The following is a 26,678-nucleotide window of genomic DNA, read 5'->3' on the forward strand; positions in this document are numbered from 1 at the left end:
TGTGTAATTCTTATTTGTATATCTTCCCCATTAGACTGATTTTGAAATCAGGAACTATTTTTTGCCTTTCTTTGTATGGTTAGCATAGTGCCTGGCAGATGTAAGACTTGATAAATATTTACTGACTGACTAACTGAATTTCATGTTGGAAGAGATTCAGTGGCCAGAGAATTCAATCCATACCTAACAAACAACTTTCATTACTACATGCCCAAGATCATCCACAATATGTCCAAACACCTCTGATGAGAGGAATTATGATACAACAGTCTAGGGACAGTCCCAAGAAAAAAAGAAGAAACATCAAACCTAAATTTTCTTCACAATTTCTACATATTGTTTCAAGCCCTCCCCTCTGGGACCAAACATTCTCCTTTTATCTCAAACAGTATTTTATTTTTCCAAATACATATAAAGGTAGTTTTCAACATTCATTTTTGTAAGATTTTGTGTTCCAAATTTTTCCTCTCCCTTATTTCTCCCCTCCACAGAAAGCAAACTGATACAAGTTATACATAAACAATCAATTTTAAACATATTTCTATGTGTCAATACAAAAAAAAAACACAATAAAAGGAAAAAATAACTATAAGAAAGAAAAAGCAAACAAACAAACGGGGGCAAAAAAGTGAAAATACTATCCCTTCAATTCACAGTCTCCATAGTTCTCAGAGTCTCTCTGGATGTGCATGGCATTTTTTTCTCAAATCTATTGGTATTGTCTTGGATTACCACATTGATGAAAAGAGCTAAGTTTATTATCACATGATCTGGGTATTATTGTGTGTAATGATCTGGTGCTGCTTGTTTCATTCAGCATCAGTTCATGTCAGACTCCCCAAGCCTCTCTGAAATCATCCTGCTGATCATTTCTTACAGAACAATAATATTCCATAACATTCACATACCACAACTTATTAAGCCATTCTCCAACTGATGGGCACCCACTCAGTTTCCAGTTTTTTGCCACTACAAAAAGCGCTGCCATGTGGGTCCTTTTCCTTCTTTAAGATTTCTTTAGGATACAGGCCCAGTAGAAACACTTCTGGGTCAAAAGGTATTGAGTTTTATAGCCCTTTAGACATAGTCCCAAATTGTTCTCCAGAATGATTGGATAGTTTTACAACTCCCCAATGGGACCAAGCACCTTCTAATTTTTTACAATATGACAATTTTTGAGGACAGCCGCCATATCCTCCCTGAATATTTTCTTCCTTGGACTAAAAATCCCCAGTTTCTTCAACCAATTGTTACATAGCATAGATTCAAGGCCATTCAGTATACTAATGGTCTAGTTTACCAATAGTACCCAGAACTGAATCAAACTCCTTATATAAAATCTAATTCTTATATGTAATCTAACTCATATATAATCCATATATATATATACATATATATGTAAAATATTCTTATACAAGCTAACCATGTCAGAGTGTAACATTAACATTTTCTTGCTCCCAAAAACAAACCTCTATTTAAATAGTTCAAGACTGCAGTAGTTTTTTAGTTTTTGAATAATGTCTTATGTGTTCAATTTATAGTCAACTGCTATATGCTAAATTTTCAAATATTTTTCTAGACAAATCTCAAATCTAATCTTTCCTTTCTCATCTTTGTGCTCATAAAGTTAATTTCTGGAAGCTAAGACTAATACTTTACATCAATCCCTATTAAACTGTATTCTATTTAATTAGAGCAAATTTTCTTTTTGGCAGAAATCTTAACCTTTTCTCCCAGTCTATTAGCCAATGTCTCCCAATACGTGGCCCTTCTTTGCCTTTAACCAAATCAATGATAAAAATAAATAAGGCAGAAAAGGGACCATTCTAATACAGACTTCCTTCTAATTTGGCATAGAAATATTAAGCACTATTCTTTAATTCTGGAAACTCAACCACTTCTAGATATATCTCACAATACTCATAAAATAGCAAAAGCAGCTTTACCATGTACTTCCAAAAATCTAAGTAAACTCTATGCTTTAGTCTGGAAGTTTAGTAACCCTATCAAAAACTAAAGAACTTAGGTTATTCTTGGCCTGCACTGTTCTTGATGAAGCTGTGATGGGTCTTTGTGATAATCACATCTATAAGTTAACTAATCATCCCTTTAACAGCTAGATTGTCCATTTTACTAGAAATAAAAATAAAGTTCAGGAGCCTTTAGTCTGCACATTTAATTTTTTTTCCTTATTTTGAAAATTGGGACATTTGCCCTTTTCTGGGCATAACACAACAATTTTCTTATCTTCCAGAATTTTTTGAATTTCAGAAAATAGGGTCAGCAATTTAAAAAAGAATCTACAAGTATTAATTAAGAGTCCATAATATGGAGGCAGTTAGGTGGTACAGTAGATAGAGCACCAGCTCTGAAGTCAGAAGGACCTGAGTTCAAATCTGCCCTCAGATACTTCCTAGCTGTATGACCTGGGCAAGTCACTTAACCCTAATTGCCTCAGGGAAAAAAAAAGAATCTACAATATGCAATGTACTAGCAATGTATTTAGCATGCTAAATTCTGGGAATACAGAGAAAAATTAAATGTTACTGCCCTCAAAAATAATCTGCCATCCATCACTTCTGCCAGTTTTTTCAGTACCTAAAAATATAGTTCATTTGGCCAGAAGACCTTACTTTATCTGGGATGTTGTAAGTTTTTAAAATTTGTAATGTGTGTCTATAATCTAAAAAGACATTTGGGCTTGAAGTCAGAAAGACTCATCTTCTTGAGTTGAAATCTGGCCTTGTCACTTTCTAATTATGTGACCCTGGCAAGTTTCTTAATCCTATTTACCTCAAAATGAACTGGAGAAGGAAACAGCAAACTGTTCCAGTATCTATGCCAAGAAAACTCCAAATAGGGTCATGAAAAGTCAGGCAAAACTGAGGCAACACAACAATTATTTTTAAAAATGCATCATACACACACATCTATGTATATGTGTACATTGGAGACCCCTAAAAATAACTGTTCCACAATGACTGTATAGGATGTTTTCAAAATAGCTACTTCCTGAAAAGTCAATACTACTTGCAATTCTAATGGCTTTCCTCTCTACTTTATTCTTATATATGCTACAGCTGATTTTTCTATGTGAAGATAGCAAACTTTCACCATAGAAAGGGGGAAATATGACCTTTTTTGGCATCTGATACTTAGTATGGATAGAAGCTTATTTAAAAAATTTTTTTTACCTTTGCTGATGTTTCAAACCATCCCACAAAGCCATTTTCCTTGCAAAACTGGTCCATCTTGAGTCCATTGTTGAGGAGTACATCTTTCCCCTGGTCGCACTTGTTGGCTAAGAGAACTGCTGACACAGGCTTGCCATTAGGGAGAGTTAATTTGGAGTCCAAGTCACTTTTCCACTTTGTCACTGCCTCAAAAGTGGCTGGTCTGGTGACATCGAAGACTATAAATGCTCCCATGGCTTCTCGGTAATAGACCCTTGTCATATTTCCAAATCTTTCTTGGCCTGTCAGAAAAAGCAGAGAGCACACATTCGTAATTTTATTAGAACTCTGTAACTCCCAGGTTATATACACCAGCAGGTTTTCAAGGACTGATCTACATATCAAATCTAGAAGTGTACTTTTAAACACATGAATAGGAAATAAACAGACAATTTGTCTGATGGTCAACATCAATAAGCATTTATTAAGCACCAACTATATGCCAGATTATATGCTAAGCACTGGTTATACAAAGAAAGGTAAAAGACAAGTCCTGTCCTTAAGAAGCTCACGTTGGGGGACAAAAAGGATAATTATTTACAAGGTATATACAGGATAGAGGAAATCTCAGAAAGAAGATACAGGCAGTAAGGGGATCTTGTAAAAAGGTGCCATTTTAGCCAAAATGTGAAGGAAGGAAGGGCTAAGGAGAAGAACATTCCAGGAAAGGGGGACAACCAGTGAAAACGTAGCCTGGTGATGGTGAGAACAGGAAAGAAACAAGTTAGAAAGAGCTTTAAAAGCCCGACAGAGGCTGAAGTAGAGACATGAGGTAGGGAGACTCCACCAGCAGGAATCCAGGTGTGAGGAGATGGGAACCTGCATCAGGGTGGGTAGCAGTGTCAAAAGAGCCAGGGCCATGTACCAGGGATGTCTGATAAAAGATAACATGGATGGAAGTCATGGGTTAGATATGGGAGGTAAGAATAAGGAGTGAAGGATGACTCCTAGCTTCAGGTGTGGAATCCAGTCTCATTCTTTGAGAGCAGGTGTATATGTATCTCTTTTCTCTAGATATATTTTCTTAAATATACATATATATATATAATTTCTCATATCTATTAATTTAGATATATTATCACATATATTTTACATCTAGATATATTATCTCTCTTCATTCTCTCATATTATTTATTATTCATCTCTCTTTTATGTTTTATCTCCATCACTGATCTGTAATGTCTATCTCTATTATTTTTCATAGCTATCTATTATCTCTCTAATATTTGTTCTTTCTCTCATCATTCTCTCATACCTATTATCTCTTATATCCACCTCTAATATCTCTATCATCAATCTTCTATCAATCAATCAATGTACATGTATGTATGTATGTATATCAGAAGAGATGCAAAGTTCTAAAAAAGTGAGGACGGGAGAAGGAACTTCTATTAGGCTTTTCCATCAGGCTTCTGTTTCAGTTCATCTTTATGATTCAACCTGGACAAAAGAATGGAACTCTAGACTGCTTATGAATTCATATGACATTCCTGAAATGTTAAACTAGAACTTCCAAGTCAATTCACAAAAGCAAGTGCTTAGTATATTTAAGATACCACGCTCACAAATCATGACATTTCAGAGAGAAAGAACAAGCATTAAAATATCATGTCCCACCTCCTCCTCACGATAAAGATGCTGAACTTGATCGGCAAATGATGCTGCCAAAGACCATCTGGGTAGCAATTTGTAAAACTGGGCTTCTAAAATCTGTGGCTCCAATTGGAATTATTTTTCCATAACACCATGCTGTTTATTACCTCCTGGACTAAGTGATGGATTTCCAGAGTTTGTGCTATAATCAAACACCATAAATCTAATCAATCTAGTAAAGAGTGAAGAGGACCTACTAATTATTTACTACTTGCATATGATTCTCCCACCTCTGTGTCTTTGTACATGTGACTTACTCGCTCTTAGAATTCACTCCTTCCTCATCTCTGCTACTTAGAATCCCTAGGTTCCTTCAAATAGCACAAAGAGCACTTCCTACACAAAAGCTTTTTACTGATAATTGTCATTATTTTTTAAATTCACTTTGTATTGGTGGTTGTATTAACCTATCTGTGTGCAGGCTATAATCTCGAAGAATCAATCCATAAACTTTTATGAAGCACCTACTATGGACCACACACTGTAGGACTCCCTGAGTATAAAGATCATGTCATCGTTTTCTCTTATGTCCTCTGTCGGTCATTTTTTTTTATTGGTCAGTCATTTTCAGTTGTATAAGACTTTTTGTGACCTCATTTGGGCAGAGTTACTGGAGTAGTTTGCCATTTTCTTTTCTAGCTCATTTGTAAGTGAAGAAACTGAGGCAGACAGAATTAAGTGACTTGCTCAGGGTCACACAGCTAGTAGTGTTTGATGCCAAATTTGTGCACAGGAAGAGTTTCTATCCATTGCTTCACAATGGTGTAGACCTATATTGTCAGTACCTAGCATAATATCCTGCATGCTCTAGGTGAATAATAAATGCATACAAAATGTGATGAACTGAAGAATATGCAATGTACCAATGTATTACAGTTAACAAGCATGCTTCAAAAAATTCAGAAAATTGTGAAATGGGCACAGGATAGTCCTGGCAACACTTATTGCAAAGCCTGTAACAAAAATAATATTTTTATTTCTGTATTTTTTTAGGGCAGTCAATGGAATGATGTATGGGGGAAGGGTTTGGAGAGGAATCCATTCATATGACACATTACCCCTCGAATGAACTTCTACCTTTTCCAAGTTAGGCCAGCACTTGTATGTCTGAGTGCGAGTGTGTATGTACTGAAGGACACACTGGTTTCCTTTGATAAAGCTCATCAAAGTTGTGACATTTCAGGAAAAACATACAGTCATTCAGAATTCTAATTGCTTCTGGGCTTTTTAATGGTCTTATGATCCATTTCCGTGAACTAATCAGATGAGGGACTAAGTCATGTGTTACTCAATAAGCTCCTTGTGAGGAGGTTTTTCACTTTAAAGTTAAGATGGCCTTTGAGAAGAAAGATTGTGTTTCATAGTATAAGTTTTATTATTTATTTTTTTCAGATTGTGAGAATCAAATGCACATCTCTGTACATGTAGGGGGAGAAAGGATGTAGGGGGATGGGAAGAGTCAAAATATAAATAACTGCTTTTAAGGAGGGAAACTGATTGCTGTGTATTGAGGTCACTGGACTGGCAGCCTGTGAAGTTTGTCTTTTAAGTTTTTTTAGTAAAGAGGTCACCCTCAGACTACAGGCAACATGGATTCTTAAATTTGGCATCAGAGGTTTGGAATAGGAAAGGCTCTCAGAAGTCATTTGATCCATCCTTTACATTTTATATTTGAGCAAGCTAAGGTTCAGGTGAAATGATTATCCAAAGGTCAAAGACCTCATTAAACAACAGCAAAAACAAAAGCATTTAAACTCAGGTTTAAAAATTCTGTTTTATACTGCACTCTACTTTGTCCATTCCTTCATCATTTCAATTCAACAATTCAGTCATAAAAACATAAGCATAAAATAAACAAAAACAATAAACACAAGTGCCTATATAGTGTGATAGCACCAATATTTGCAAGCTATGATTCCAGATTCTGGTAGAAAAAAATAGATGAAAAAAAGCACCATCTTCAAAGAGCTTATGTTAGGTTTTCTATGAAAAATTAAGTTAACATAAAAAGGCCGATATGATCCTTCTTTGTTATTTATTTTCTATGTGCAGGTAAAGATTTGAAGTATGTTGATTATTTGGGAGATGGACCTTTCCTAGATTTAATTTAGTGATTAACCTTCGTGATTAAATTATCAAAAATCATTGCACAATGGTCCACTCTTTTATGTAGATACAATCTATATCTGTCTACTACACCATGACAAACAACCAGGCAATGAAAATACTGGTTTCAGAGTTTGTTCCATGAAGATGAAATATATACTTTAAAAGCACACTTTTAAAATTGTTTGTTTGCTTTTAAATGGTGAGCTTACTCTCATTTCTCTTCATTCTTTTTGGACTCAAAGTATATAAACCAACTCACAGTAAGAATGCAAGTTAAAAAGCTAATTCTTTCCAGAGAATTCAAATAAGTTTGTAATTTTTAATTAGAGTATGAAGTTAATTGTTTTGACAGTTTATAATTGTGTTTTTAAAGGCTTTTTATCTTTCACTTAGATATCTCAAAGTACTTTAATAATTAATGCTTATTCCACTGAGAGAGGATTCTCTCCTTCCATACCAGCAGACACAGAAGAGTTGTGATTTTTTAAAAGGTACATGCCTAATTAGTGGCAAAGGTGATATTAAAATTCTGGATGCTAAATGCCTGTTTCTAGTTCACAGATACTGACCAAAAATTATAACAATACGTAATTTAATTCACTTGTGAGCTTCCTAAGGACGGGGATTGTCTTTTGCCTCTTTATAGTCTTTTAATAATAAATATATAATCAATTTAATAACAAAAATTTTTAATATTTTTAGTCCCCAAGATTTAGTGACTGGCACATAATAGGCCCTTAAAAATGCTTACTGACTGACCCTCTTCGTTTTACAGAAACCGAAGCCCAGAAAAATAAACTGATAAAAAACAATAGCTACCATTTCTCCAATGCAATATATCAACTCAGTGAGCTATGGTCAACATTTTACTAATGTCTCGGCTGGATTGGAAAGCCAAAAGTTCTAACCCCTTAACTTAGCTCAATGCTCTTTCCACTGTGCCACTTTGTGAAACTGTTTTGTAAAATTTGGGTTGACGTAGCTATTAAGAAGAGATAGCATAGGTTACTTATATAAGTAAATTTAGTTGTGCATTGAAAACATCCTGAAGAACTACCAACCCTCTATACAAAACAGACTTGTCCTGACATCAAAAGTTTCATTCTGAAAGCAACAAAAAAAAATTCACCACAGGAAAAGGATGGACACCAGGAACATAATAACCTTTTTCTCACATACAGCAGTGGGATGTGGTGGAAAACAAACTGGCTTTGGGGTCACAACAAGTGGATTCACCTTCTGCCTGTGTAACTAGAAAAGTCATTCAATCTTGAAACCACAGTTTTTTATCTGAAAAATTAGTTTAGAACCACAGAACCTCTCAAGTCCCAACCAGTACCAGATTTGTGATCCTGTAACCCAAACAATAAATCTTTTCGTAATAAAGAGAGACAAAGGGGGCAGCTAGACTGGACTGGATTGGTCTGGAAGGCATGAGACTAGGCTCTGAGTCCCTGTCCTAGCAATTCCTGCCTTGGGCAAGTAATTTAATCTCTCTGGGTCTTCATTTCCTCAGATTAACTATAAAATGTGGGGTCGGGGTCCTTCCATTATGGAATAGGGTTACTGTGAGGAAACAAATTGTATAACACTTGGTCATTGTGAGACATTATCTTGGAACAAGATTCACTGCATTGAAGGAGGCCTTTGGGATCGCTTTATTCTCCCCACTCAAATCATCAAAGAATCCTAGATGTCAATCAACAAGCCTTTATAAAGTGCTTACTATGTGCTGAGCAACAGGGATGCAAATAAAGACAAAATTAAATTGTTTTAGAGGTGTAGTGAAAAGCTGGTGTCCATTAATAATATACTAAAAATATACTGAATAGTATGAGACTTTATGAACTTTAACACAAAAGGTGAGATTTCCATTAATAGAAATCTTAAAAATTTATTATCAGATTTCAAAATAGATTTTAAAAGATTTTAAACAGACCTGTCTCTTATATTTCCTAGCTACATGACCTTAGAAAGGTCACATTTTTCTGTGCCTTGAGAAACTTTCTGTGACTCAAGTATTAAGTCACAGATGACTAGCAAACTAATTCTGAGTTGGTATATGGCTGTAAAATATTTGATCTCTGTGAAAATTATTCTGGAACATGATTTAATGAACTAGAATAGAGCTACTGGGATTTCTCCATCCCCTCCAAAGTCAAAGGATCCTTGGTTTCAATAATCAATAAGTATTTATAAAGTGCTATATACAAAGCTGAACAATGGGGATGCAGATGAAGTTAAATATTTAGAAGTGTATTAAGTTTCTAAAGCTTCACTAAAACTAATAAAATCACAGCTCGTAGTATAGTTTTACATTATTGAATTCAACAAGCATTTATTATATATCAAAATGTAGCAGCCATGGTGCTAAGTATTAAAAATATTAAAACAAAAACCATATAATCCATGACTTTGAGACATTTATGCTCTATTAGGAGAAAATTATACATTTTAAAAAACAAACACCCTTAAGCAAAAGACACAAAAAATTAATGGACTTCTTTTGAATAAAACTGATCCTACTTTTCTTGTTCTTACATATTGGAAGTAATGAAATTATAGACAGAAACTGACCTAGATTTTTCCAGTCTGATTAACTGTGTGGTGACTATTCTGAATGGTATAGGGGAGATAGTTGAGATTTGGATGAAAATCCAAGGAAAAAAAAAGACTGATAAAAGAATATTCACAGAGAAAGGAGGAAATATGACAAAATAATCTCACAAAATCCTGTGGAAGAGAGATTACAAGAAGAGCATGAGAGAAGTCAAGAAGTATGAGGACTGAGAAAAGATGATCAGATTTGGCAATTAAGAGATTTCTGGTAACTTTGGAAAGAGCAGTTTGTGTTGAATGATGAGGTTGGAAGCCAGATTATGAAGGTGTTGGTGAGTGAGTGGGAGGTGAGAAAATGAACTTGGACTGTGAAAGAAAAGAAAGATGTAGTTCCCAGAAATGGTAGGGTCCAGTGAAGATTTATTGAGGATTTTGTTAGCAATAGGAAGGAGCCAGGGGATAAAGAGAGATTGACAATTAGGAAGACACAGTGAATCTTCCTAATACTGAGCCCAATACTCAATCCACTGTGCCAAATAGCTGCCCCACTTACATATAAATATGTATATACAGATATAAGGTGATTTTGAAGGTAAGGCAGGAGGAGCTCTCACAACCAGGACAGACTTCACGTAGTGCTTTGAACTAACTTTACTATGAATCCTGAAAGATGAAGGCAATATATTTTATTCTAGGTATAAGAGGTCACCAATGCAAGAAATGCAAGTGTCATTTTTGAGGAAACAAGTTCAATTTGGCTGGGCCACAGTGTACATTAAAGGGAGCAATGTGTAAGAAAACTGAGAAGGAAGGAAAGCCCCAAGTTGCAAAAGGCTATAAATGCCAAGCAGGAGTTTATATTTGATTCTAGAAAAAATAGGATGTCTCTGTGTTTATCAAAAAAAGACCTGGCATGTTTAGACTTGCAGTAGGTGAGGGTAATGAGAAAGGGCCTGATCTAGGGTGCTGACAGTGTAAGACAGGGAAAAGGGGCAGATGAAAGACATGGCAGGGCCCAATAACTAGCTGGATTTGGGGGTGGGGAGAGGCGAGTAAGAGGAAGAACCAAGTGTGAACCCAAGTCACGAGGAAGATAGATGGTCCTGTCCCTGCTGCAAATACAGAGTGTGGGGGAGAAGCAAGTTTGCAAGGAAGGACAATGGAGACTGAAATTTCTGGACAAACAGCTTGAAAGGGCCTACTGCGCATCAAAGGAAACCTTAAATCTCCTTGAATCTGCTGTCCTTCCATTCTCCATTGAATCCTAGGTATCTCAGTTTCTTAAACTGGTTGTAATCCCCTATGGGATCTCATAACTGAATGTGTGTGGGGGGGGAGAAACTTTGATTTATTATCAATAAACAATTTGTATAGCTATAAAAACAGTCACATAATTTCCCAGCAGAGTCAAGCCTGGAAAAAATTTAAGCCCTGCAGTGTATAACACTACTTCTAGAAGTTCCCTAAGTCATTTATACAATAAAGCTGCTCCCTCTTAGCATAAATCAGTAAAAGTAATTCATTTATGCCTAGGAGCTGTGCCTACAAAGAAGCATTTCTCACTTAGTGTGCATTCCTAACCCATGCATTTAGTATCTTAATTTGCTCTTTCACTCACTAACAAAAACAGAAAAGAAAGAGAAAAAGAATAAAAGAAAAAGAGAAAGAAAGAAGGAAGAAAGTAGGGAAGGAAGGAGGGGAGGAAGGAAGGAAGGAAGGAAAGAAGGAAGGAAGGAAGGAAGGAAGGAGGGGAGGAAGGAAGGAAGGAAGGAAAGAAAGAAGGAAGGAAAGAAGGAAGGAAAAGAAAACCATTAACCTGAAAATGTGCATTTTCTATTGATCTGATCTAATGAAAAAAGCCCTGAGAAGACAAATCAGGAGACTTGTATTCTAGTTCTGACTTTGACCCTAATTACCATAGTGTCCTTATGTTAGTCACATAACCACTGTTTTGTCACCTGGAAAATAAAGAGGTAGAATCATATGATGTCTTTCTAAAGTTCCTTGCATGCTTCTAAGTCAAGGATGTTAGCCTCTTTGGGCAGTATTCTGTCAATCTCATTCTTTCAGGAATTTAATTGGTTACCAAAAATAAGTAGACAAGATGAGAATTTTTTTAAAGTATTCACAAATAGAATACTTCATTTTAGCATAAAAATGAGGAAGGATATTAGAATTATATAAGTTTGCTAAATAATTAGAATTAGACTATGATTTTCAAAAATCATTTACACTCTTATACACTGCATCTTACCTGATGCTCCCATTTTAGTACAAAGATTTAAGACAATAGTCACTCTTTCCTTTGCAGTTATTATACTTATTATAAAGATTGAAAACACTGAGGTTAAGTTAAATAACTTTCCCATGGATTACAGTTATCAAGACTTGAATCCTGGCCTCCTGGTTTTAAGTCCAGTGCCCTTTCCACAACATAACTTCTTTTCTATGGGGGATTCATTAAGTTTCTAGCTGCAAAGTCCTTTTGATGATAATCTGAGCTAATTGGGTCAATAAGCATTTATTAAGTGCTTACTATACTGTTCATCTTTGAGTCTTTTGGCTCTGTCTGATGCTTATACTCTGGATTAGCAGCTCTGGCTGACACTGCCACCAAACAACTGGGCAGAATGGAAATATGATGAAGTTTAACAGGGATAAACATAATTAATGTCTCATATTTGAGTTGAAAAAAATCAAGTAACTAGGCAGAAGTTCATATGAAAAATACCTTGCAGTTCTAGTCAACTTAAAGTTCAATATTAACAATGTGACATGGCAGCCAGAAAAAACTAATGAGATCTTGGGCTACCTGATTTGTTCAGTCGTTTTAGTCTTGTTCGACTTTTAATGGTTCCATTTGGGGTTTCTTGATGGAGATACTGGAGTGATGTACCATATCCTTTTTTTTATCTCCTTTTACAGATAAAGAAACTGAGGCAAACAGAGTCAAGTCAGACTCTCTGTGACCTCATTTGGGCTTTTCTTAGCAAAGATACTGGATTTGCAGTTTCTTTCTCCTATTCATTTAAGAGATGAGTAAATGAGACAGTTAAGTGATGTGCCCTGGGTCACTAGTAAGTATCTGAGGTCACATATGAAGTCAGGAAGATGAGTCTTCCTGATTCTAAGCCCAGAACTTGATCTACTGCACTACCTAGCTGACCCATGATAGTTTACAGTTATTTACATGCTGTTTCCTCCTTGAGAGTACAAAGCTCCTTGAGATCAGGGTTTTTTTTTTTTTTTGTTGTTGTTGTTGTAGTTGTTGTTTTTAGATTCCCAGTGCTTTGTACAGTACCTGATAGTCACTGACACAATGACTTAATAATAAATGTTTACGGACTGACTGTCCAGTCCTATATGTCAAAATTAAAGCAATGGGAAGAAGCTAAAATTTTAGGTTTAATTTAAGGAAAAGCTTCCTAACAAAGAGCTCTCCAGAACAAGAATAAGCTACATCAGGAGGCTCTGGGTTGTGACTTTAGTGAAGGGCTTCAGGAGAAGTGTGTATCTTTTGTCAGGTATGTGGACAATGAGGTTCCTTACATCCCTAAGATGCTGTAAATCTATAAATTCTTCATTCCATTCCCTTGGTTGTGACTCCAGCAAATTATTATTCTGGTTCTCAGGTCCTCAGTTAAAGAGGGGAGCTTTTCTATTTCACTGAATAAAACTGATTCTATCAAAGATGCATATCACCACAGTAGAAACCACTGTCTGAAGCAATAGATTTCTTATTAAACTATTTTTCTTATGCATAATGCAAAGAGTTTGAAAAAGGCTTCTAACAAATCATTGGTTTCTTAAGGCCAGGAAACTCAACTGGATTCAAAATTCATCTGTTCAAGATACTGATCACAGTCCTCCATGTTCTTATTCTGTGTGGGGAAAAGGGAGGGACTGGACCTGTGATTTCATCACTATAAGAAGTTTTTGGTGAGGAAACTCCCTCTATAAAAGCAGTCAGCAAATGAGTCTTAGAAAGTATGCACACTTGGTTCCAGAATCAGAGTCAGTATATCTGGAGAAAGAAGCTGAAACTGGGTTTTCCAGTATCCAAGCTCAGATCCCTATCCACTGTACAGATCAAGTGGCAATCACAAGTTGTGGCTGATCACCTATGGTGAAAGAAAACTCATTCCTTAAAAAAGGTTCAGGAAGCACCGCTGCTGAATTCTTCACATATGCTTTCCAGTGTATTAAAATTGATAATATAGGCCTGCATTATACCTTATTTCTACAAAATCATTGAATCGGAATCTTATCTAAATCACGACTATCACCCCCTACAAAGACCACCAGAGGTGAGGAACTCATTACTTCTCTCCAACGTTCCATACTCAGGCAACCTATCTCATTTCTGGACAGCTTTCATTGTTAGGATGTTTTCCTTATGATGGCCTGAGAGCAGCTTGTCCATAATTATCAATCACCATTACTATTAAGTATTATCATACATACTAAATTAGTGCACCTAGTCCCTTAACATGGAAATAAGTTGTATTTTCTATGCCAAATAGTTTTTTCCTACTGTTTTTCATATACCTCATAGCACCTAGTCCAATAGTAGGTAAACAGTATGAGTCCCTCATTGATTAAATAAAGGAATAAAGAAGCAATGTTGCACAGTGGAACTCCCTGCTTTGCTACTAGTAAGACATTCCAACTCCCCACATTTTTGTTTGTTTGTTTCCTTTGCCTGATATGATCTTTCTTCTTCTCGCTCTTAGCCACCCACATTCTTTCAAGTCCAAAATATAATTCCATCTCCTATGGGAAGGCCTTTCCCAACTTCTTTTAATCTTTGTGCCTTCCCTCTTAATTTTCCTACCTATCCTACATATTGCTTGTTGATATGTTTGCTGTCTGCCCCACTAGATTGTGAGTTCCTTGAAGGTAGGGATTTTTTTGCCTCTTTGTATCCTCAGTACTGAGCATGGTGCCTGGCTCTGGAGGGAAAAGTGAGACAGATGACCTTGCCCAGCCCTCCCTCCCTCCAATCCAATTCACTTCCATGTCACAGCATCTCCTCCCCAACATTATGGACCTCTTCCAGAACAAAGGGCAAACAGCTTAACATAATGCCTGGCACATAGTTGGCACTTAATAAATGTTTGTTCATTTAATGAATGAATGAATGAATGCCTATAAGACCAGGATTAAGTAGAGTCCTGGTTTTGAATTTCACCTTAATTCTTACTAGGTATATGGCTTTGACCATAAGTCCCTTACTGGCTATCCCCCACCCCTGGCTAGAATACTCTGCCCACTCATGTCTATCTTCTGGTTTCATTGGCTTTCTGCTGGTCTCCGCTAAAACAAAAAGTTTCTGTGAGAATCAAATGAGATAATATTTGTAAGTCCTGTAAGCTTGGTACTTAGTATGTGCTTGGCAAATGCTGATTTCCTTTCTTGAAGCAATATTTTTGCCATTCTGATTGTAAAGATGAAGTAAGCAAGGTGGATTTTTAAAGCTCACAAAACTATGGCACACTTTGAATTTCTAATAGCATTGCTCATTTATGAAAATAGACTATTTTCCTTTCCAGGAGATACTTGGGGTATTGTAAGTGGTCTATTTTCATCCCCTGTTTTTATGCTAATTCTCTCTGATGCAAGCTCAAGTTCTCTTATTGAGTCTAGGAGCTGCCTCAATCATGTAGAATTAAAATAAAAACTTAAGTAAGCAAATCAGCAGAGAAGGGTAACGTGGTTAGACCAATACCAGACAGTCTGCGGAACTCATCGTGAAACTTAAGGTAGACTTTATATAACATACAGGCATATATTATTAACATTCTCATTCCCCAGAATCTCAGCTACACTCTACAGATAACCGTATTCCACCATCTGGGTGTTCTATTTTCATTTCTTCAACATGCCAAGGGGATTCTGGAATAAAATAATAGAGTTTGTTTCATTTTCTGTTTCTACCCCTAGCACCCAGCATAGTGTCTGCCTAAGGTTTTATATAAGGTCAGTTAATCAACAGGATCTTGGAAATCATCTAAATCTAGCCCATTGTACTTGATTAAAAATAAACTTGAGACAAACTTGATTAAAAATAAACTTGAGATTTAAGAGGAGCAGGCCTGATCCTAGAGTCCAAAATTTCTAAATCCTAGAAAAATATACATTCATTTCTCTAATGATAACTCTTCACATTTATATATATACACACAGATGTACATACACACACACACACACACACACACACACACAAATGCAAACTCTTAAAGCCCTTTTCTGACCCCCAGACCTGCAAGGTACATAGCATAAATATTATCATTCTCATTATAAATGAGGGTATTAATGCTCAGAAGGGTTGAATGATTATCCCAGGCCCATCCAGGTGAAACATAGAGACAGTTACCTGCTCCACTGGGTGCAGTGCTTCTTCACAAGAAGTCAGGAAGACTTGAATTAAAACCTACTTTTTTAGTAGACACTTTTACTAGCTACATGATCCTAGGTAAGTTACTCCCTGCCTGCTTCAGTTTCTTCCCCTATACATAGGATAATTATAGAACATGATTCTCAGAAATGCATTAAAGATCAAATGAGATAACATTTGCAAAGCATTTTGCAAACCTCCAAGCATTATATAAATGCTAGCTACTATGGTCATTATTATATGAATCCTAGACTCTGGGCTCCAAATCTAACATGCACACAACTAATATTTCCACGTTTAGGAGGTTTGCACACTGAAGAGATGGACGTTAAGTGCCAGTTTGTTTGGATTCTCAAGCTTTAACCCCATTTGGAAACTTAAGGATATCACAAGAAAGTAATAAAACTCTTGAAATGTAAGATAATGATCCAAAAGTCAAGCTTGGAGTCTCCCTAGCCCAGTATTTTTGATAGTGACAACCTCAAATGTGTCATGAGAAGGAGTGGACAACTTGAATCTCAACAAAAATATCTAAAAACATCTTAATTTCCTTCCATAGGAAATGTGACCTGCTCCCCTAAACAGCAGGATAAGGTCTCAATTCTCCATGGTCCAAGATTTGGAACAGGTCAAAACTATAAGGACAGTCCAGAGAAAATTCAAAGATAATTAATCCCAACTCTGCTGCCGCCAACTCCAAAATTTTATGGTCTTTCAAGAACTCATTCTATACATTATTTCTTCACACTTTAAAAAAAGGCATATCTTGTGCTGGAGATATCTGAATTCAGAAATATCTGCACATATTAGATAGCAAGTAACCTATGAACGAAGTGCCCAGGGGAAGGAAATGTGGGTGCAATGAAAATAGTACTGACTGGGTTAAAATGCCATTTCCAACACTTTTAAGCTATGTAACATGGGCAAATCACTGCATCCTACAGAAGGGACTTAGATTATCTTAAGACTAAAATAACAGGATGTAGGATCATTGACAAGGATCAATGAACCATTTTATCCAACTCCCTCATATTACATTTAAAGAAACTGAGACCCAGAAAGTTAACTGGTTTGTCCAAATCACAGACTTGTAAAGTATTATAATCAGTAAATATCTGAGTATTAGAGGACAAAAATCCAGGTCCCCCTCAAATCAGTCTTCTTTCCAATGAACCATATGTGCACATCCACAAACACAGGCACACTGGCACAAAACACATGTACTTTCATATATATCTAGTATTGTAAAAGAACTGTGTACAAGTATGGTGAGAAAACTGATTTCAGTGGGAGAGGTCAGAGAAGGCTTTCTGCAGAGGCTACACTGAAGGAATGGTTAGAATGTGAACAGGAGAAGATGAAGAAGAAGCAGAAAGGGAGATGAAGTGACTCACTCAACAGTAATTTACGTAAGTGCTTCGCACTCAGCATTTTCAATACTTAAATGGATGGATATGTTTTCCAGGTTCACGGATATTGTGTCTATGAAAATCCCTACCTAAAAAAAAGTTTAGCCTTTGAAAAAGACACTAGAGCCACTGAAGTGTCATTTGGTTTAGCCTGATCCAATCTCCTTGGCTCTACCTGATCCCCAAGGATTATGACACATGTTAATATATTAAAATTGTTTAATAATTTCCCCAAACAAAAAACCCTCACCCACTCAATAAAATGTTTATTTCCTTCTATGATGGAGTGGATCAACCTAAGAATTTTTCTGCTGGGGATCTCTAGGATCTGGAATCTACCTAAAATTTCCAAAGCAAGTTCCATCCTTCTCATTTAATAAAAATTTTGGCAGTCATTAATATTAACTTCATAGAATTATAATAAGAGACAGCATCTTTATATTGATTTAAAGTTTGCAAAGTATTTTACAAACATTAACTCATTTGATCCTTCACAACAACCCAGTGAGGTTGGTGCAATTATTATCCCAGTTTCACGGATGAGAAAATTAGGACTAAGAAAGACCTGCCATGGGCAACACAGCCAGCAGGGGTCTGAGGAAAACTTTGAACTCAGTTTTCCACAGAAGTCCTTCATTCTAGCCACTGTACCACCACCCCAGCTGCAGTTATAGAATGTTCGTTTCAAGCAACCCTAGAATACCAAAAGGTGACATGGCTGTCCCCCATGTCTGAAATGCTTTCCCCCTCTCTATTCCAACAGACATCTTCTGGCTTCCTTTAGGTCCCAACTAAAATCCCATCTGCTATAGGAATTCCAACTCCTCTTAAAGCCAGTGCTTTCTTTTTGTTAACTATTCCTATTTATCCTGAATAGAGTTTGTTTCATACATATTTGTTTGCATTTTTTCTTCTCTATCATATTGTAAGGTCCTTAAGGGCAGGAACTGTCTATTCCTTCTTTTTGCATCCTCAGAGCTTAGCACAGTGCCTGCCACACAGTTGGTGCTCAATAAAGGTTTATTAAATTGAATTAAATGAAGAATAATCAGAACTTGCAAGAACATTAGAGACCTTGTACAATTGTACAACCTCAAAGGTGGAAAGAACCTTAATGATAACTGAAACTCAAGCTTCTCAAACTGGTTCGTGACCCCATATAATGTCTTATAAGTAAATATGGGGGTTGAGAACTTTTGATTTGTTGCCAGTAGATATTTGTTTTGTATATCTTTTCATATACCTATATACGTGAAGTCATGTAAAATTTATCAGCTTAAAAGGGGTCATGAGACAAGTCATGATCTAGAATAATGGTCACATTGAAATATACAAAAAGGGACCACAAAACCATATATAAAGATCCCTGTGACCCACATATTCCCTCTAGGTATTGAGAATGCAAGCTTATTGAATGTAGGGACTATCTAACATGCTTTTATTTCCATCTCCAGTCATTAGCACAGTTGTCTAGCACATATAAAAGATGGTCTGGCTATGTGATATGAGTAAATTACAACCATTTAGAATCTCAGCTTCCTCATCTATAACCTGGGAATTATAATATTCACATTACCAAGTTCAAGACAAATGAGGATGGTTGAAGGAACTAGTATTAAACCCAAAGTACAGATAGTTGGGCAATTAAGTGAATATAGCTCAGGGCCTGGAGTCAGTAAGATCAGAGTTCAAATGTGAATTCAGACACTTAGAAGCTGAGTATAAACCTACAGGCAAGTTCCTTAATCTTTGTTTGATCTCAGTTTCCTCAACTGTAAAATGGGGATAATAATAGCATCTACCTCCTAGGATCCTTGTGAGGATCAAAAGAGAATATTTGCATAAAAAATGAAAGGGTTTTTGCATAGAACTTGGCACTTAGGCACCATAAATATTCTAATTCCCTTCCAAAATTGATGTGAAGATCAAACAATATGACAGTGAAAATCTGCTATATAAATGATAGCTGATATTATTATTATATAAATATTAGATAAATATTATTATAGTTGTGTTCAGATGTTTGAAGGGCTCTGCAAGGAACCTGAGAGATCATTAATCCAATTTTTAAGTCCTTAGGACATTAGTCATTTTGCAGAGGACCAACTGACTTGCCAAAGTCACATGAAGAGCAAATTGGATTTGATCATGTTTTCTTCTCCAACTCTACCTCCAAAACCAATGGTCTTCCCACAGAGCTGTATCTGCCAAAATGAACAAACCAGTTCTGTGCTAGTTATGGACAATGGGTAGGGATTGCAAAAAAAAGGGGCAATTTAGGCAAAGACTAGCTAATTCACAAGCTTGAGGAGAGAGTGGGCTCCTCCCTATAGTAAATCTTCAAAGGCAAGATGGTCACTTAGTAGTGACATAATGATTTGAAAGGTCTTGTTTGACAGATCATCTGGAGCATCAGAACAAACCAGGCAGATAAAGCTAGCTTTATCTAACTTCCCTACAGTTATTGTTATTCCCATTTTACAGATGAAAAAAACTGGAGCTCATCTGGCCCGCAAGCTTAGAGACAGGTTACAAAATACGAGCACTATCCACTGAGGCAGGAATACTGACTGGAAAGGATCTATTTTTTCAGTTATGAATTGGGCTAAAGGGCTGATGAAGGAAGACCTTTCAAGCATGAAAACTGATTCTTTAATCTATAAATGTAATTTTTTAATATTCTCTTTTTAAAAAGTTCATGAGGGAGAGGGGATATGTGAAAAGTTTTTCAACAGTGAGATAAGAGAGCTGATTTTGAGGGCTACAAGATTTTGAGGATAGAAGTCTGACTCTAATCTCTACCCCTTAGCCATATGACCTTGGTACAGTAGTAAATTTACCCGAGTTCCCATTTCTGTAACTAACTAACTGACTAACTAACATGGAAATACAGTAAGAATTGTACTTGTTACCTCCCGACTGCTGGGGATCATTGTAAACAAAGCTTTTTTTAAGAGATGTGTGAGCATTAAAGTTTAGATGATGGTATTGCGCCTATGAGATAGGGGGATCTGACAGACTTCCTCTGATAGACTGACTGTGATGACTATGGATGGGGTACTAATCTGTGTCAGTGTCCCAAGAAACTAATTCTCTACAACTAAGTTACACACATCAGCTTCCATGATGGAAAGCGTGTCTACACTGGAAACATTCCTCACAGATGGAATCAGAGCTCCAGAACAAAAGTCAAATCAAAACAAGCAAAACAAAAAATAAATTCAAAGCTAGTAATACTGTCCAAGCACAAGGTAGTTAACTCTGGTGACGCTTTTCTACATGCAAATGTTTGGTTCATCCTTTAAATTCTTGCCCCTTATCACTTGGATTCCATGTCAGCAAATTCAGTTGCTTTAATAGGTTTATTTCATTATGTTTCTTAGATGCCTGGTTAGGTGGCAATGTTTTCTGTCCATAGGACTCAAAGCGTTCTTCCAATTTTTTTTAAATAATTGTTTTCACCTTAACCCCCCTCACACACATCCCTAGGCAGATTACTCCCAGATCTATATCTAGCTTTAGTCCCTCCTCATGCTTCAGTGTCATAGTTTCACAGACCAACTAGGCATTTCAATCTGGATGTCTTGGAGACATCCTCAGCCCCAAATAAACAAAACAGAACTCAGGATTTTGCCCCTAAAACCAACCCCTCATCTAAACTTCTTTATGTCTTTTGAAGGTACTATCATTTTTCCCGTCTCCCAGAATTGTAATCTTGATGTTATCATATGCCTCCTGACTCTCCCTCATTCCACATAGATTAATTGCCTTTATATCTCCATAACATCACTCACATTCAACTTTTTCTCTCTATTTACACAGCTACCACCCTCATCACCTCAAGATCAATGGTGTCAAACTCAACATGGTCACTAATCATACATAGGGATCCTTCTTGCTTCATATTGACTTGTTACTGTTTTTATTGTATTTTTATTTATTTTGTTAAATATTTCCCAATTACATTTTAATCTGGTTATACTACTCTAGGGAGTTATGGGTCTCATGTAGCCCTAGGCATTTTGTTTGACAACTCTAACCTAGATTATTTCACAATTAATTGGTCTTCTGGTCCCTTCTCCAGTTCATCCTTCACAAGTAGTTTAAATGATTTTTCTTAAGCTTGAATCTATCCTTATGATCCTCTAAGCAATACACTATTGTAGATCCCTATTGCCTCCAAGATAAAATATAAAAACTATGTTTAACTTTTAAAGCCTAGCTTTCCAGGTTCCCAACTATCATTCTCCTTTCTGGACTGAGCAATATAATCAAACACTCCTTTTTTAACCTGTGCTTCATAGAATGTCTTCCTTCAAGAATCATGCTAATTGCCATCTGGGGAAGTGGTGAAGAGAAGGGGAAAAGTTGGAACAGAAGTTTCTGCAAGGGTCAATGTTGTAAAATTACCCATGTATATGTTTTGTCAATAAAAAGCTATTAAAAAAAAAGAATCATGTTAAGCAGGACCTTTTACTGGAAGCTTTTCTTGATCCTCCCCCGGTAGTGTTCTCCCTTCCTAAGAACCCTGTATTTGATTACCCATTTGTCCCCTTTATGTTTATTCTGAATATTCTTATATATAGACTTGCCCCTTTAGAATTTAGGCCTCCTGAGAGTAGAAATTATTTGATTTCTTGTATAGATAGTAGAGTGCCAGCCCAGGAATCAAGAAAATTTGAGTTAAATTTAGCTTTGACACTAGCTGTATGATGTTGGACAAGTCTTGAAACCCACTTTCCTCATTACTTTTGTTTCTTTGCTGTTATTTTGAGAGGCAATTGGGATTAAGTGACTTTTCTAGGGTCACATAACTAGGAAGTGTTAAGTGTCTGAGGCTAGATTTGAACTCAAATCCTCTTAATTCCAGGGCCAGTGCTCTATCCCCTATTTTCTCATTCCTAATATAAGGTAATAATAGCACCTACCTCCCAGGGTTTTTTGAGGATCAATATTTACAATGTGCTTAGCACAGTAGCATGTGTGTTTATGAATTATATATATATATGCGCACACATATAATACATAATCACGTGTATATATTTACATATATGTATATAATCATACATTGCCCATATAACTAGTTATATGTGCATATATGCACACCCATGATTATATGCATGTACACACATATGAATGTGTATATATATATATGTCTATGTGTGTGCAGGTGCATATATCAATGTTAGCTTTATTATTACTGTTTTCCTCCACACCTACTACAATTCCTGGCACATAGCAGGCACTTAGAAAATATTTGTTGATTAACTGAAAAACAATCTTTGTGCAAATCTAGGATTGTTAGTTTGGATTAGGCATATCCTACTACACTCACTCACATAAATGCATTGATAAAGACCAGATGACCATTTAAAAGATTTATAGGCAATTGCTAAGCACTCAGAATGATTTCTACAAGTTTTAGGTACTAAAGAGTCAGAACTTGAATCTACAACTTAGGTGGAATTTGTAGAATCGCATCAAAGTGTAACTAAGAGAAACGTAGGAAGAAAAGTAAGAGGAAAACTTAAAATAGAGAGAGATCCAAGTCTCCAAAGAGGTGATGGGTTATTCTCATTGAAGGTCTTCAAGCAAAGCTGAATGCCCAACTTGTTCCACATACTGTACTCCAGGCTGGCCTCTAGTTGCTTAAGAACCTCACAGTAACGGAGGACTGGGGATGGGCAGGGGGAAAGAATGCCTTAAGTCTGTGATTCTACATTACAAAGGGAATCTTTATGTTTAGATAAATAGTTTGGGCTAGATGTTCCCAAGGGTCTCTTCTTACTGAGATTCTGAGATCTGTAAAAACCCTCACTGTTGCCCCAGACCCTAATTCTGGATTTAAGAGAACAAAACCCTCTTGTATTTAAAAAGATGTCCCCAAATATCTTATTTTCCTAATCTCTGCCTATGAAGTTCTTCGGCTGAGGCAATAAATCCATGACAGCAAGCCGAGACATGCCTTCAGATTTTGCCTCCAAAGTACTTTCAGTCGAGTGTTGCCAAGTTTTTAAAGTAAAAAATGAAAAAAATTTTTCTAGCAACTCCTATCTCCCTGACTTAACTGCTTTTTTAAATCTTTAATAGCAGGGGACACATAAAGTTAACTAGTCTAAAGATTCAAGGGGTGACATCTCTACCTAAAGCACGTGATGAAAAAGGCTAAGCAGGAACTGGATAAGCCTGACAGTTTCATCCTAATTCCAGAAGGAAAATGCAGGTCAAGGCTGGCTCTCCCCGTCTTGAGGACAGCTAGCCACTCTCAACATAGTGGGCCAGTTCCCCCTCCCTTCCACTGGCTCACCCTCCTGTAAGTCACTGTCATGGGCCAGAGGGCCCTCGGGAAGCAACTCAAAGGGGAAAATATGAGCAAAGAGGGGAGGAGGTTGGGGGGGGGTGGAAAGGGCTGGAAAGAGGATTACATCTCAGGCCTAAGTTTCTCCCAGTGGTATAGGAGGATCAGGAGCAAGAAGTCTCTGATTTCCAGAATTTGTAAACCTGAAAGAGAAAAAAGAAAGAGAGGGAAAGAGGGGGAGAGGAAGAGTGGAGGGAGAAGGGGAAGGAAAGAGAGGAAGGAGAAAAGGAGAGGGCAAGGGAAAGAAAGGAGGGACAGAGGAAGAGTGGAGGGAGAAGGGGAAGGAAAGAGGAAGGAGGAAAGGAGAGGGCAAGGGAAAGAAAGGAGGGACAGAGGAAGAGTGGAGGGAGAAGGAGAAGGAAAGAGGAAGGAGGAAAGGAGAGGGCAAGGGAAAGAAAGGAGGGACAGAGGAAGAGTGGAGGGAGAAGGAGAAGGAAAGAGGAAGGAGGAAAGGAGAGGGCAAGGGAAAGAAAGGAGGGACAGAGGAAGAGTGGAGGGAGAAGGAGAAGGAAAGAGGAAGGAGGAAAGGAGAGGGCAAGGGAAAGAAAGGAGGGACAGAGGAAGAGTGGAGGGAGAAGGAGAAGGAAAGAGGAAGGAGAAAAGGAGAGGGCAAGGGAAAGAAAGGAGGGACAGAGGAAGAGTGGAGGGAGAAGGAGAAGGAAAGAGGAAGGAGGAAAGGAGAGGGCAAGGGAAAGAAAGGAGGGACAGAGGAAGAGTGGAGGGAGAAGGAGAAGGAAAGAGGAAGGAGGAAAGGAGAGGGCAAGGGAAAGAAAGGAGGGACAGAGGAAGAGTGGAGGGAGAAGGAGAAGGAAAGAGGAAGGAGGAAAGGAGAGGGCAAGGGAAAGAAAGGAGGGACAGAGGAAGAGTGGAGGGAGAAGGAGAAGGAAAGAGGAAGGAGGAAAGGAGAGGGCAAGGGAAAGAAAGGAGGGACAGAGGAAGAGTGGAGGGAGAAGGGGAAGGAAAGAGGAAGGAGGAAAGGAGAGGGCAAGGGAAAGAAAGGAGGGACAGAGGAAGAGTGGAGGGAGAAGGAGAAGGAAAGAGGAAGGAGGAAAGGAGAGGGCAAGGGAAAGAAAGGAGGGACAGAGGAAGAGTGGAGGGAGAAGGAGAAGGAAAGAGGAAGGAGGAAAGGAGAGGGCAAGGGAAAGAAAGGAGGGACAGAGGGAAAGGGAGGGGAAGGGGAAGGAAAAGGGGAAGGAGGAAAGGAGAGGGCAAGGGAAAGAAAGGAGGGACAGAGGAAGAGGGAGGGAGAAGGGAAGGAAAGAGGAAGGAGGAAAGGAGAGGGCAAGGGAAAGAAAGGAGGGACAGAGGAAGAGTGGAGGGAGAAGGAGAAGGAAAGAGGAAGGAGGAAAGGAGAGGGCAAGGGAAAGAAAGGAGGGACAGAGGAAGAGTGGAGGGAGAAGGAGAAGGAAAGAGGAAGGAGGAAAGGAGAGGGCAAGGGAAAAAAAGGAGGGACAGAGGAAGAGTGGAGGGAGAAGGAGAAGGAAAGAGGAAGGAGGAAAGGAGAGGGCAAGGGAAAGAAAGGAGGGACAGAGGAAGAGTGGAGGGAGAAGGAGAAGGAAAGAGGAAGGAGGAAAGGAGAGGGCAAGGGAAAGAAAGGAGGGACAGGAAGAGTGGAGGACAGGGGAGTGAGAGGGGGAAGCAGAGGAAGAGCAAGAAGGAGAGGCAGGAGAGGGAAGGGAGAGAGGGTGTGGACATTTTAATACATGAGCCAACATGTTATTTTCGGATGCGGTTTGACACCACCGCACGGACACGACATGACACCTCAGGAAGCTGCAATGCGTCCGCTTGGCCTTGCAGGTTTGGGCAGGGGCCCTTTCCCGGGAAGGCGGGGATCGGGGAGGCAGGGCAAGATGAAGTTCCACGAAACACGGGAACACCCTAACAGAAAACTTTTGAAGCAAGTAGGGGACGGGGGCCTGCCCCGGTGGCCTCCCCCGGCCAGGCAGAGCTGAAAGGTCCGTCCTCCGGGAGCCCTGGCAGGGCCCCGGGCCCGGGGCCCAGCTTCCCCGGCCGGGCCGCACTCACCCGCGATGTCCCAGAGCTGCAGGCGCACGACGGTCTCCGGGTCCCACTGCAGCACCTTCAGGGCGAAGTCCACGCCGATGGTGGCCCGGTAGTGGGAGGAGAAGTTCTGGTGCACATAGCGCTGGATGATGCTGGTCTTGCCCACGCCCAGGTCCCCGATCACCAGCAGCTTGTAGAGATGCTCCCGCGGCTGCAGCTCCATCGTCCTTCTGCGCCCCGGGCCCGCGCGCCCGGCCCACAGGGGCGCAGCCCCGAGCCGGCCGTGCGGGGGCGTGGGGGGGGGGGGAGAGGGGGGGGGGGCACCGCGCCCCGGCACCGCCCGCCCACCCGGCCTCCTGGTTAGAAAGAAGCCTGCCCGCCCCGAGTGGAGGTGAAGGAAAGTGAACCCGGGGGGGGGGGGAGGGGGGGGAGGGGAGGAGAAGGGGGGGAGAGGGGAAAGGGGGGGGGAGGGAGAGGAGAGGAAAAGGGGGGAGGGGAGGAAAAGGGGGAGGGGAGGGGGAGAGGGAGAGGGGGGGAGGGGGGAGGGAGAAGGGGAGGGGGGAGGAGAAGGGGGGAGGGAGGAAAAGGGGGAGGGGAGAGGGAGGGAGAGGAAAAGGGGGAGGGGAGGGGGAGGGAGGGGAGGGAGGGGGGGAGAGGGAAGGGGAGGGAGGGGAGGGAGAGGAAAAAGGGGGGGAGGGGGAGGAGGGGGGGGGGGGGAGGGAGAGGAAAAGGGGAGGGAGAGGGAGGGAGGAAAAGGGGAGGGGGAGGGAGGGGGAAAAGGGGAGGGAGGGGGAGGGAGGAAAAGGGGGAAGGAGGGGAGAGGGGGGGATGGGGAGGGGGAGGAGAGGGCGCGGAGGAAGAGACATAACCGCAGCCGCACCGGGGAATTTCTGGAGGGGGGAGCCACCTGTGGCTGGGGGACCCGTGTAGGGGGACTGCCATCTTCTCCCTCA

General features: G+C 39.1%; 1 protein-coding gene across 1 annotated transcript in view; it reads right to left on the minus strand.

Annotated features, from left to right (window-relative positions):
- The window catches only part of RAB38 (RAB38, member RAS oncogene family), a 42,783-nt gene extending 16,780 nt beyond the window's left edge, over positions 1–26,003 (minus strand). Inside the window, exons 1-2 of the mRNA XM_003764645.4 lie at positions 25,747–26,003; positions 3,195–3,475 (exon numbers count right to left, since the gene is read on the minus strand). Of these exons, the coding sequence (XP_003764693.2) occupies positions 3,195–3,475; positions 25,747–25,948 (483 nt within the window). The 5' untranslated portion in view covers positions 25,949–26,003. The remainder of the gene's footprint in view (positions 1–3,194; positions 3,476–25,746) is intronic.
- Between the last annotated feature and the right edge of the window lie 675 nt (positions 26,004–26,678).

This window comes from Sarcophilus harrisii, chromosome 3 (genome assembly GCF_902635505.1).
Source record: "Sarcophilus harrisii chromosome 3, mSarHar1.11, whole genome shotgun sequence".
Lineage (NCBI taxonomy): Eukaryota > Metazoa > Chordata > Mammalia > Dasyuromorphia > Dasyuridae > Sarcophilus > Sarcophilus harrisii.